Source organism: Panthera onca, chromosome A1 (assembly GCF_046562875.1).
Source record: "Panthera onca isolate mPanOnc1 chromosome A1, mPanOnc1 haplotype 2, whole genome shotgun sequence".
In the NCBI taxonomy this organism is placed as follows: domain Eukaryota; kingdom Metazoa; phylum Chordata; class Mammalia; order Carnivora; family Felidae; genus Panthera; species Panthera onca.
The window spans coordinates 42,244,622-42,258,262 of NC_138339.1; the positions used below are offsets into that span (position 1 = coordinate 42,244,622).

The following is a 13,641-nucleotide window of genomic DNA, read 5'->3' on the forward strand; positions in this document are numbered from 1 at the left end:
GCTCCAGGCTCCGAGCTGTCAGCACAGAGACCGACGCGGGGCTCAAACTCACAAACCATGAGATCATGACCTGAGCCGAGTCGGACGCTCAACCGACTGAGCCACCCATGTTGAGCCACCCAGGAGGCCCTTTTGGGGCTTCATTTCAATCATCTTCGAAGAGACTAAAAACAAAAACAAAAACACCAAGATGTAGAATTTGGTCCTAAATGCGGGACTCAAGTATACGAACAGCCAAAATTGAGCTATGTTTATGAGGAACATTTTATGGCATTGTTTTGCACTTGGAAACTCTTAGACTGCCATCCTATTCGATATGCATTTAAAGATACATAGACTAGGGGCACCTGGGTGGCTCAGTTGGTTAAGTGTCCAACTTCGGCTCAGGTCATGATCTTGTGGCTCATGAGTTCGTGCTCCGCGTCGCGCTCTGTGCTGACGGCTTGGAGCCTGGAGCCCGCTTCGGATTCTGTGTCTCCCCCTCTCTCTCTCTGCCCCTACCCCACTTGCACGGTCTTTTTCTCTCAAAAATAAATAAACGTTAAAAAAAAAAGATACATTGACTATGTAAATTAGAGGAGGAAAGCGAAGTTCCTGAGAAACTACGAGAACATAAAGTACCTCCTGCAGCCCTGTGCCTCAGGATCTCCTAAAGTAAACAGGAGACAGGACTTACCTCATGGGAAGCTGTGACAATCAGGCAAATTAGTATCAGAAAGGTGCCTGGCATACAGCATTCAATAAATGGTTAATATTACTAACCTCTGGGTTTCAAATGGTGATAAAATTTTAAAAGGGCACCAGGTCTAACCATATAAAAACTAAAGGAAACCAGGTTTAGGTCTTGGCTTTATAAAACCTAACAGCTGTCACATCTTGGGTAGTCCCACCTTTCTAAATTCTTTTCTATCGGGAACAACAGTAACTGTCATGATTAAGGACTGACATGATGTCTGTTGGACAGCTGTTAAGTTCTAGATGGATTCAAATTCTAATTCTGCAAGATACGCTATGAAACCTAGAATTTGTCTTTAAAATGGAGATGATCGCACCACCCTTCCAATGGAGGATCCGGGCCAGGTATTTTTTAGAATGCTCCTTGGTAAGTAATGCGTATTTCTACTTGGTAAGTAATACTTTTGACAATGTAAATGTTCGTGCTTATCAAACTTGCACTTGCTCCCTTTAGTAAAATATTGACTTTTCAAATGCAACATTACTCTTATCAGCATTCTTTTAAGAGCTTTCCTTTCTCCTCCTTTTATACAAATATGGAAACCATGGGTATTTAAGTTACATTGTCATCAGCATTTTCATATAACTGATACACTTTTGGCCAGTAAGAACCTTTCAAGTGGCTCCAGTGTCCTGACACGTACTCATCATTTTTTTGTGATTTCCTTTCTTTCTGGCACAAGAATATTCCAGGTTCACCTTGTATTTATTTTCTCTACCCCAGCCCTGAAGTCAGACGCTTCTCCAAGAAGCCGTGGTTCCTTAGTATTTAGAAATCAAGACCTGGGCGCCCGGTGTGCTCACTGCTACTTTAGTAGCATGAGTTCCAGACCCTCAGTGAACACAGCTGGAAAATGAAACCATACACATGCACATGTGCACACACACACACACAACATTAAGGTCATGAAAGAGGAAGGGTGAGGAACTGTTCCAAACTTAAAAACGTAAGGTAAATGGCTCTTTTGTTGGACAACACAAATTGTCCTGGACAATTTGAAAGAAGGGTTATGAAAGACACTGGGACTACAGACGGAATTGGACTAGAAAACTGGGTCGATCTTAAAATGTTCTGATTCTGATTAATTGTACCATAATTAATAGTTTATCTTTGTTCTCAGAAAAATTAAAATACTTCCGTAACCTACTCTCAAATGGTTAAAAAGTGTATGTTTAAAGAGCGATGTGCAGGGGCACCTGGGTGGCTCAGTCAGTTGAGCGTCCGACTTCAACTCAGGTCATGATCTTGCAGTTTGTGGATTTGAGTCCTGCATTGGGTTCTCTGCCCCTCCTCCGCTCATGCTCGCTCTCTCTCTCAAAAATAAAGATGAAAAGAAAAATAGATGTGCAGATTGAATGGGCAAAATGTAAACAACTGTTGAATCTCCTGAGCATAAGGAAGAATCATTGCACCATTCTTGTAATTTAAGGTGAACTAACTCTATGCCTGATGTGGGACCCCAACTCATGACCCTGAGATCAAGACTGACATGTTCCACTGACTCAGCCCGCCAGACACTCCTTAAATATCAAAAGAACAAAGCGTAAGAAGCACCTCGCAGACTGAAGGACGTTATTTCCACAGGTATCGGCTCAGTTCAGAGATGACCTAGCTCTGGACTTGTTAAAGTTTGAACTAGGAGATTTAGTAGATAAACGTGCACAAGTCACTGTGTCATCGATGAAAAGGGGGATAAATTTTTTTACCTTAAGAATAAAGCTAAAACAGTCTATGTAACAGATTTTTTAAAGAAGTAAACTCTGCGGGGGGGGGGGGGGGGCACGTGGGTGGCTCAGTAGGTTGAGCATCTGACTTCAGGTCAATTAACTCAGTTTGTGAGTTCGAGCCTGCTTCGGGCCCTCTGTTGTCAGCAGACAGGCCGCTTCAGATCCTGTCCCCCTCTCTGCACTTGCCCCGCTGGTGCTTTCTCAAAAATAAACATCAAAAAACAAAAACAAGTTTTACGTCCAGCATGGGACTTAACTTCACAACCCCAAGATCAAGAGCTTCATGTTCTACCAACTGACCTGACCCGCCCAGGTGGCCCTGTATTAACATCTTTAATGGCATCAAAGAAATGTTATAAACACCTAAATTTTGCTATAGGCCAAGGGATTTTTGAGGGTTAATAAACGAAAGTAGTTTCATACAGCTGTTAAATTTCATCCTAATATGGAATCTCTCCCCACTTCTTCCAAATAAGATACCATGCTGGAAGACTGAGATTTGGACCTGAACCATAAATTCCTCTAAAGTGTCTCCTTCAGTAAATAAGATGCTTCAGTATTTTTCAGGATTTTGACAAATAGGGCATACTCTGCAGATTCCACAGTCCTTTTCCCACTGCCACTGGATGATCTAATCCTTTCCACAGCTTTTGGGTCTATGCTAAAATGTAGAACTGTAAAGGTCTCTTCAGTTGGGAGCCTCAGTCACAAGTTTTCCACACTTTTTTGCTTTCTTGGAATGGCCCTGGTCTCCCTACAACAGCTTCAATGGGCCGCCCATACTTTGTGATCCTTCCAAAGGGCACCTGAATTTTATCCGTACCTTTAATGGTCCTGCAGCTACTTACTACCTTCCATAATTAGTCCCATCTTTATTTCAGATTTTTCATGTGCTGCTCCATTTGTCTACATTTCTTTGCTAAACGCCTTAAAACCCTAAGACAGTTGGATGTCTCTATTAGGTGCTCTCCTAACACCCAAATGCTTCCTCTTTAGCAATGGTTACAGTGATACAAAATTGCTATTTCTTCTCTTATACTGAGCTGTTAAAAAGGGATGGTCTTGGGGCACCGGGGTAGCTCAGTCGTAGCTCAGTCGGTTAAGCGTCCGACTTCGGCTCAGGTCATGCTCTCACTGTTAAGAGTTTGAGCCCCACATCAGGCTCCACACGGACAACTTGGGAGCCTGGAGGGTGTTTCAGATTCTGTGTCTCCCTCTCTCTGCCCCTCCCCTGCTTGCCCGGTCTCTCTCTCCCTAAAATAAACAAACATTTAAAAAAAGGCTTGGGGGGGGGGGGGCATGGTCTTGGTCACTTCTGAATTCCCTGTAGCTGGCATAGTCCCGGACAGTCTAAAATCGACTTGGAATGTGCGCTACAATGCCAAAACAGTCCATTTTTTCAAACCCTTCTGTATCCAAATATTCACCTATAAAAACATGCATGACTGGAGTGATAAATGGCCAAGTAGAGTAAGAAATCCTGAATTTAAACACAAGATGAGTCACTACAACCCCTACATGTCCTGCTTGGCCTCCTCACTATGAAGGACACTGATCTAATCTACTGGCCACTTCAACACTCTCTCCACCTCCACTTTACTGTTCTTCCCATTTAGGGAGTTATTTAGGGAGTCAGAAGTTCTTTAGGGAGTCAGGTGCTGTGGCTCAGGTCTACAGTGGTACGGACACCAATGAACTCAACACTGCCCCAGCACTTCAAATCGCCATTACAAACATTTCTTCGCGATTTTGATCCCGACGGGTGTACACAGTAGCCAATGGTAGCAGTTCCCCAAAACACTTCTTTAAGGGATCTGATCTGGTACAGGCAGAGGTAGAAGGAACCAAGTCACCGTGCCAGGCTGACAAATAGCAGAGACCAAACAACAGAATGAAGTGTGAAGTCCCAGGAGGGCTCTCCCAACTCACAAGGAGGAGGAGAATCTTCCTTCTCATTGTGGACTTCTAGTCACCGTGGGTCCACAGCCTCAAGCAACGGACACAATGCCATCTGACCAACAACGTGACCGCGGCCGTGGACAGCTAGTCTGACAGCTCTCCTACTGTTCAACATTTTCACTACTTTTGCATCATGTCCTCATAACGGGTCTAACAGTCATTTCAGAAATCAAGCCATTTTACTTCAACAAGGTACTGTTTGATGATTCAAAGACCGATGAGATCAACTTACTCTTGATTCATCACCATCTTTGGCCATTTTAAAAGATGAGAAGAGCATGTAAACAACCCTGTCAAGGTACAGTCTCACAAGGTCTCACTTTAAAGGGGACGGCAGATCTGAGATAAATTTTTGTTCATGACGCTTTGCTATATACCTCGTAGAGACCCACTCACATTTTGGTCACATGCTTATCCGTTGAAAAACTAACAAGAAAACGTAAAACATGGCTACATATCCATCTGGCTCAGGAAGAGCCCTGGTCAGACCACTGAATTTTCGGAAGCTGAGATGAAGAAAGTCCAGGGGCACCCTTCTTAGAAGTCCTACAGTTCATTCTACTCAAGTCAGAAGAACCCATTCTCTGTATTTCAGCAAATGGTAGGGAGAACTAGCTTACTGGCTTGGTTTCTAAAATCTTGATTGCTATGTTTATTATAATGGAATTCAGTTTATAGCCATTACAGTATTCTCCGCTTGAAACATTTTAATAGCACTGCGAGCACTAATAGAAATAGGAAAATCTCTTGCTATTTGTTGATGGAAAATAATAGAAAACGCAAACCTCCCAAATTCCATTTGTAGGCCATAGGAGCATGAGCACAACCGTATGGGAGGAGATAACCAGTCTCTCCCTTCATATATATTCTTTTTTATTTTCTTGTTATACCTTCCCAAAACAGAGACATTCAACAGTAGTTAGAATGGCCATCTCCCGACATTTAAAAAAAACTGCACCCCCCAATGGGTGAACAAAGTAGAGTAGTAACCTAGAGTTCAGCTGAGTAAGCCACTGCGGAGCCTTAAGTGGTGAGGTCTTCCAATTTCAGAGTGATGTGTCTTCAACTTGTATCATCATTTTAGTGGAAAAACATAATTAAATTTTGGTGAAATGAGATTCATCTCCCGACAGGATTAGGAACAGCATTCACTGAATTTCACATTCTTCTTTTGTGAACTGTGAAGAAAATGAATGGTAGCTAGAAGATCAATGGGATTCCAGCTCCAGCTGCAGATGGAATGAAGATATACCAGGACAGAAACACCTATATTTTGATTTACAAAGCTAACAGCAGTTTTAAATCTGCAACTTAATTACAGACCAACTACACCACAACCTTTTCAAATGGCAAAAATACAAAAAAGTTAAGTGTTACAAAAATATTTCAGAAAAAGTGCATAGTCTAAGTGCATAGTAAATAAAAGCACTGAAAAATATCTTGCTAGAGGGAGTTCAGCTCGGAAAAGTTATTACCAAAGCTAAACATTTTTATTTTACACAAACTATACTCAAAAATAGCTTTATGAGACTGATTTCTGGCTAAAAGTATCAAAGGGTTTATTAGTCAAGAAACAAATACCTTAACTCACATGGGTGGATAGAAAAGAAACAAGTAAGCTGCCTACCCCAAAAGTTCGCACTCATTAAGATTTCTGCAGTGGGAGGGTGCTAATATATTCTGTAATAGCAGAATGTGGTGATCATGGAATTAATTATTGCTAAAGTAGATTTAAAAAAGAAAGAGAAAAGAAATAAAACAAATTAAACCTGACACAATCCGAACAAACCTGTCAATTTACAGTTTCAAGGTTATTTTACAAAATACCTACATTTACAACAGGCTCCTGGCAGCATTTTCAGACAAAGGTTCTTTTAATTAATCCTGACATGCTATAGATGAATAAATTACGCTATTTAAAGAATTACTGTCAATAAATTTTTCTTTCTATTGGGTCAGAAAGAGGAAAGAGAAGAGCGCATTTAAGATTAAGAGGAAGCGCACAGAGAACTTAGGGGAAAGAATGGGGGCTTAGGGAGGGTCAGGAATCATAGGAACCTCACCTGGCCACCTGGCGGGATGCTCTCCAAAGTTAAGAATCAATCTGCTCAAAGCCAAATTAACCAGGAATTTAAAGAAAAGCTACAAAATGGTAGTTAAACCCTTTAACGCTTTCATTCTTATGCACAATCAGTCCAGCGGTTAGTGCGAGGCCGCAGGAGTTAGAACACGGAGTCCCGGCTGCTGCGGCACTAGGTACTGTGCCTGTAAGTCATTATAAAAGGAAAAATAAAGAATGCCTTTCCCCTTCAGACCAAAAAAAAAAAAAAAAAAAAAAAAAAAATTTTTTTTTTTAAATAAAAAAAATCTGAGGAAAAGTTCTAACACTAAATCTAAAATGATTCGCAAAGGAACTGTATGTAACAAATGGCTTGAAGTAGTCTATTAAAAAATTGGGGAGATTTTGATTTCATAGTGAGTCAGCAAGGCATTTTTGTTGTTTAAAAAAAATCTCATTTCCTTACAGAAACAGTTTTTAGTTTTTAATGAACTTGTAAACAAAAAAGCTCCCATTTCAAAATAAAAACAAAATCCCAGATCATATAGATGTTTACAGTGATTACATTTATCTAAGCAACATACATACATGTTCAGTTGTAAGATGTTAACTAAATTTCTGTGACAAATATGTTTTTTTTTTTTTTTTAATACCAAGAACATTATAGAGTTAATGCAGAGTCCTAAGGATAATCTAGTAGTCACTAAGTTTTTCTTAAGTCTTCACTTTAGATGCTGTTATTTCTAGCACAGGTAAGCAGGCAGTCTTCCGAATGCTCAAACACTGGAATCTTTGGTTGCTACCGTATCAAGCTGGCTTGCAAACAAGAAGCCAACCATTTTAAGAATGTTTTAAGTGAACAACTTGCAAACCCCAGGGGTGGATAAACCCTAAGAACGCACAATTGTGAGCATTTACAACCATCACAACTGTGGCTGAAGACTGTTCATGCCGTTCTTCTGAAATGAGATCTCAAAGCAGTATAGTTCAAAATAAAAGATTTTAACAAAAATTGGCATATGCACAATTTCTCCACCAATTTGTGTGTGTCAACCATTTAGAGTTAACTTTTCCACTTGAAAAAATGCAATAGAAAACTGGACACCATGTTTCACTATCTCAGTTAATATTCACAATTACAGCGGCTACAACTCAGGACACGGCATCACCAATGCTGCCCAGAGCCAGTTTATACTGAAATTAAGTTCTTTACACCAAGTAAATGGTTGTTCACAACCACTGTCTAGTGTACATATGAACTAAAATTCCTAGATTTGGGGAGAAACAAATGCTGCTCCGATCATCTGCTCTGCTTCTTCTGTTCCTTGATTCATGCTTAGAAACCTGTTTAAAAAAAAAAAAATCGAAACAAAAAAAGAATGTTACAATTCCAAGTTACAAAAGATTTTTAAAAACCACACCCAAAACTGGGAAATTGGGTGGAACTGGGCCAACAATTACTTTATTAGAATGGTGACTCAGAATATTTTCATCTATTTGAAAATCACGGCTCATCTTAAAACTACATACAAAAACTTTTCTGTTCTAGGTGCCTTTACGTAGGAGCGGTACACAGTGAATCAAAGCCTTCCCAGTCAGCATACACTTTTCAGGCCCGAGAATTACTGGGAATTCCAATGAGCCTGTTTTATTTATTTCTAGACTTCTAGTACCTAGAGCATAGAATGTGTTCAAATATTTATCAAACGAATGAAAAATAAGACGGGTTTGCCTTAAAAATTACAAACTATAGTCTTAATCATACTATATGCAGGAACTTTTCTGCACATTATTTCTGATCCAAATAAGGAGCAATAAGCTTTAATAATAAATGTATTCAAGACATAATTGAGTTATTCCATAGAACACAAACCTGGTCAGTATGATTTTTATCACAGAAACCTTAAACCTTTAAAAACGTTGTACTTCCACCAATAATACATTAAAAAAGTTTTGCCCTGGATTTGAAAACCCAAACAAGTGACGCTTTTTTGTTTTGGCTTTATTTACTTTGCAAGCCTTCCCACCCTGTAAACACTACCTCCCTCTGCCACAATTAGACTCTTAAGACTTCCACACATAGGCAGGTTTGAATAGAAACCAGCCTCAGGTAGTAATAGCTGCATGTTCCATCTGTGGCAAAAGACCACTAAAGCAAATGCTTTTTTTTGCTCTAACATAAACATAAAAAACATAAAACATAAAAAAATGTTTATGTAACTATTACCTACAAGGCTTTATCTATGGCTCAAGGCAGAAAGGAAGTATGCCCATTCCTCAGCCAAAACACGAAAACCCCATCAGTACCACCTTTTCTCAGCAAAAGCCTTCCCTTGAGGTGACCATGCCCCTTGGTTCATCCCCTTCCAAACCCCTATAGCTGGCCTCATTATAGCTCTTTCTAGCCCACTCTGATCTCTCACTTCTAAATTCAGCATGGAAACCATGTTTTTATTCATCATAAACTTCTCCCTTCTTTGTGCTTCTCAAACATTCGCTGGACCATTTCCAATGGGCTCTGTGGGACAAATAATACGCTTCTAAAATCTATGCCTCCCCACACACCCCTCCCCCCCCCACCCCGCAAAGATAACACCAAACATTTATATATCATTTTTGGGGAAATATGGGCTCACTCGTTAACTAGGAATTTGTTCATTTGAGGACTGAAAGTCATCTTAATTCATTTAAAAACATATTGTGCTAACACTGTGAGGACAGTGCTGTACACATTCTTTCGCTCTCTATGCCGACTAACAGAGTAGACACAAAATAAACCTCTGTTAAAAAAAATAAATAAAATAAACCCCTGTTGCCTGCCCAAGTACTAAATTCATAAAGGAAATGCCAAAATGAAAAATTTTATGAAGCTTTCTGAAAATGAACTTCATCACAAGGAATATTCTATTTGGTATGTATGACTAAAGAGAATTAGCAAAGTAAGCACAAAAAGAAAAGGCTGTCAGATCAAACCTGAATTAAAAACCTTAAAATTAAGACCATATTCTGTAACGTAATTCCAATGTTAAAATACAGAATACTGTGAAGCAAATTAAAACTATGAATTAGCTAATTAGAGATGACCCTTACCCTGATGAGCATTTGATTTCAAGTCCTGCAATTATTCTTAAATATGATAAAGAAAAATGTTTACACAGCTACAAAAACTGTTTACCACACCTTGCTATGTGATTACGTTATACTGAATAATCTAATTACTACGTTGAATATCCCAACAGCTTTAAAATAGAAACCGCTATCACTAACTAAAAAGAAAACGTAAGTTACAATGTCAAAATATTAGAACACTCTTGTGTCTTTAATAGGGATAAAAATTAGATCTAGGTAAGAATTGTATCTGTTCATCTGATATTTGAGAAATTACTGGGTCAGTTAATGATTACAATTGCTTAGGAATCAGACAGAGGCTAGCCTAAAAATATTCCTGGAGGAATAGAGCAGTCAGATCCAGATGTAACTCTTCAGATGGGCCAATGGTAGGATACTCCACCCAGGGATCAATGTTTCTCCAGAGAATTGTCCTAAGATGTTACTCAAGTTTATGTAGGAAAAATCTCAATGGGAGCATTCAGCAAGTATTCAACATTCAATCTTCAAGTGCATTCCTTTTTCCAGTGTGCATTGATTCCTTGGTTTTTATCTTGTAATTTAGGTGGTGTCTCCTGGCTTCTAAAAGTCCAAACACCCATCTTCACTGCAACAACAGTTAAAATAAGGAAGGGATCCCTTTGCTCCTAAAAACAAAAAAAAAACAAAAAAAAACAAAAAAAAGGGAGCAAAAAGCAAAGTCAAAATTGAGTTGGACCATCACTGTAACTACTGAGTTAATAGCTACATTTAAGTTTCTTTTCAAATCTGCAAAAGGAAAAAAATGTTTATGTAACTAGTGAGATTCTACCCCTTAATCCAAAATCTGAAAAGTATACATTGGCTCTTATTTATGAATGCATTTCTGATGTCCCTGATTTTTTTTTTTTTAAATAGAACCACAAATTAGTTCAAAGGGATATTTATATAATAGTAAGGCTTGAAGTTTGTGATGGGCTTTTTACATTTCAGTATCCTTTCCTAGTGGAAGACATAACTTTTTAAAAGTAGTTTGAATGCAGTATTCACATTCATGATGTAATGCCATTTATTATTAGTTAACATGTCTGTGTTTTTTCTTTTTTGGTTTTTTTTGGCTGCACAGAAATCATAATCAAACTTGGAGAATTTTGAATCAGATTGGCACTATAAAAGCTCAAGAATAAAAACACAAACAGCTACAATAACTTTTCCTATGCTAAACTAAAAAAAAATAAAAGTTGGGAAAGATAGATTTTTTATCACTACAAATAAGATAAATGACGACTTAAGTATATAAAGTACACACATTACCCCTTCAACTGCCTTTAAAAAAAAAAAAAAACCAGACTGGTATCTCTCTTTTTTTTTTTTTTTTTTGGTCTTCCCTATTACAGAATTCTGAGGTTGTTGAACTTGAAATACCTGTTACAATTGATTCCTTCCCCAACTGGTAGATGGTCTGCATTATACACCACTGAGTCACAGCAACACTGTACTCCTCTAGATCTTCTGACTGTTGTGGTATCGTCCAGATTTTTGGACAAGTTCATGTTTGGTAAGTCCAGCCAGCCTTGGAGATGTGAGATTCATTCAGATGACCACAAATCAATTCTTGCACACTCGTCTTCGTTTCCTGTTGGGTTACTGAGCTCTTTTCTCTCCAGTGGTAGTGTCCATAATGAAAAAAGCTGACAAAAATTTCAGCAAGTAGATGCAGCTCCCTGGCACTTCTTTAGATTGAGTGTATTCAGAGAAGATCAGTCTCCAGATTATTTCAAGGTCTTCCCCTGTGATTTGGGTTACGTTGCTGAGTGACCAGCCACGTTCCTAGCAGCAATTGGTGAAGTCAGAAAAAGTTAAGCTAGACATAAATGGTAGGTGAATTCCAGTAAACACTGGAAGCTAATTCAAGGAAGACCATGGACATGGTAGGAGAATGTGATAGAAAAATTTTCTATTTTTTGACTGTCAACAATCTGACATCCACGTATGTGATTATGATAAAACTATGCTTAATATCAACGGCTTGGAGTAGTGAACAGAGGGACTAAGATGATAATAGAATTATGTAAGGATCCAACTTTGGCTTCACTACCTTCTGAAATTCTCCCCATCTCTGACCTCAACTAAAGAAATGGTGAACTTAACTGGATTCTGAATGTCCTAAAAAGATTTCCTTCTCCCTTTAGTACTTCTTAAATGTCTTAAAAACTACTTTCCTGATAATCACATTCAGTTGAATAAAAGGAAGCGAAATGAATTTGGAAGTGTCTCAGATGTGAATCTTTTATTTTTCTCTTTTTTTGTTTTTTTTTTTTTTTATTATTTTTCTCTTTGACATGTATAAAAACTAATTATAATCTTGTAGCATAAGAGCACCGAAAATTAGTACACATCATAGTGGGCTTTACAAGAAACGAGAAACGCCTTATTTCTTAGTCTTTTGATGGGCCTTGGAAAGGAGTACTTCAAAAGATCTTTTCTTTAGAAAAGTAATTAGGATAGAAGTCTATTACACATAATAAACCCATCTTAGCTGAGTAAGTCAGACTTTAAAAGACTTTTTGGACATTCACAGTGAACTGCTGAAACAACTTATTACACACACACCTTTCCATGGAAGAAACATCCCATATACAATTTTCAAAAACTAAAACTAATAATGTAAAATATATTAATATGTCAACCAGTTCGGGGGATTTTTCCAGGAATAGATATCCCTGCAGTATACAGTTTCATGTGCTGAAGATACATTTAAGAAACCAAATTCTCTGCTTTGGAAAACCTCAGCGTATAATTCCGTGAACAAAAACTGATAGGATGTATTAGGTAAGTGCCTTCTAAAGTTTTAACCAGAAAAATGTATTATACGATGTTATCGTCACTGAAAGGATTTCTTGGAATTAGTGAAGAGTTGAGCTGCAGGAGAGCTCTTCCTTGAATAAAAAAAATGACTGTAGTGGACCCTAAGAGAATAACATGCTTTTAAACACCCTTATTACATAGAGATTGAAATAAGGAGTAAGTCACCTAAAAGGGACTGTCTTCAAACTCCAGACTTCATAGGAGATTTCTCAATAGATGGTCTGGATAAATACGGCTGGGGTTAGGGAAGTAGGCTCCCCAAACTTATTTCATGCCACCTTCAAACCTGCCGTACACATTCATGGCTTTATACTGAGGGGATTTCACATGAGATCTGCCTGGGGCACTAAGTTCTAGATCCAAGACAAAACAAACGTTTCGAGAAGCCAAAGATCAAACACAATTTTGTTGTTTGTATTCCGGGGCCTGGCATATTTTAGTAGCAAGCAGTATTTTGCTTGGAATCAAAATATACCACCTGAAAATGTCTCTCTGAAAGCAGTCAATGGTAAATGATGCATTTTATGAAAAATCCAATTTTTCAATATTTTACAAGTTGATGTTTATGTAGTAATTTATATAAACCCTGTGTCTATGATTGCTGTGAAAATTTTGTAAGATTTTTTATTTTTTTTAGGTAAACTCTACCCCCAAAGTGGGGCTAAAACTCAGGCCCTGAGATCAAGAGCCATAGGCTCTACTGAGCCAGCCAAGTGCCCCGCAAACTGTGTAAGATATTTAAAGTTGCTTTTATGAAAAATAGTTACAATACAAAATTAAGGATTAAACTTAAGTTTAATTACAATTTTTTTTCCAAGGAAACATACTAACTCACTGGATCCAACTTCTCATCTTTAAGACCTAGATGAGGCAGGACAAAAATTCTGCTTGTTTATTGAGAAAGAGACACACAGTAAACTAACAATGGAACTAACTCAAAATAAGGGAATTCTTTCTGAAGGCTGCTGAATGCCTGAAGTGAAATGTTCTAGGTCAGATGAGATTTCAATCTAATTTTAGTTCTAGAAACTGCAACTCGTGATGATCCTATTATCCCAGCTAGCTTTAGGCAAAAATTGGTTTCATTTTATGAAAAAAAGCAAATACCTTAATAGATGTCAGGCATAACAAGTCCTAAGTTTAGAGACGTTACACTGGTAGGACCGTTTCTCAGTGATACCAGCTAGCTACCTAGCGCATTAAGA

The 13,641-nt window shown here is 38.2% G+C and overlaps 1 protein-coding gene and 1 long non-coding RNA gene across 6 annotated transcripts in view; both read right to left on the reverse strand.

Moving 5' to 3' along the window:
- Positions 1-5,278: 5,278 nt before the first annotated feature.
- Positions 5,279-13,641, reverse strand: part of CSNK1A1 (casein kinase 1 alpha 1) — a 47,595-nt gene continuing 39,232 nt past the window's right edge. For 3 of the 5 annotated variants that reach the window (XM_060634662.3, XM_060634659.3, XM_078445722.2), the window contains one exon: positions 5,279-7,825. In XM_060634662.3, the coding sequence (XP_060490645.1) occupies positions 7,818-7,825 (8 nt within the window). In that variant the 3' untranslated portion in view covers positions 5,279-7,817. Of the gene's footprint in view, positions 7,826-12,694; positions 13,298-13,641 lie in introns of those variants that run through there. The other 2 variants (XM_060634661.3, XM_060634664.3) reach the window with 1 other exon arrangement.
- On the reverse strand, positions 9,780-11,866 carry LOC144616135 (uncharacterized). The gene is made up of 2 exons (XR_013555126.2): positions 10,994-11,866; positions 9,780-10,236 (listed from the first exon to the last, which is right to left on the reverse strand). It is a non-coding gene; the product is annotated as an uncharacterized LOC144616135 (long non-coding RNA).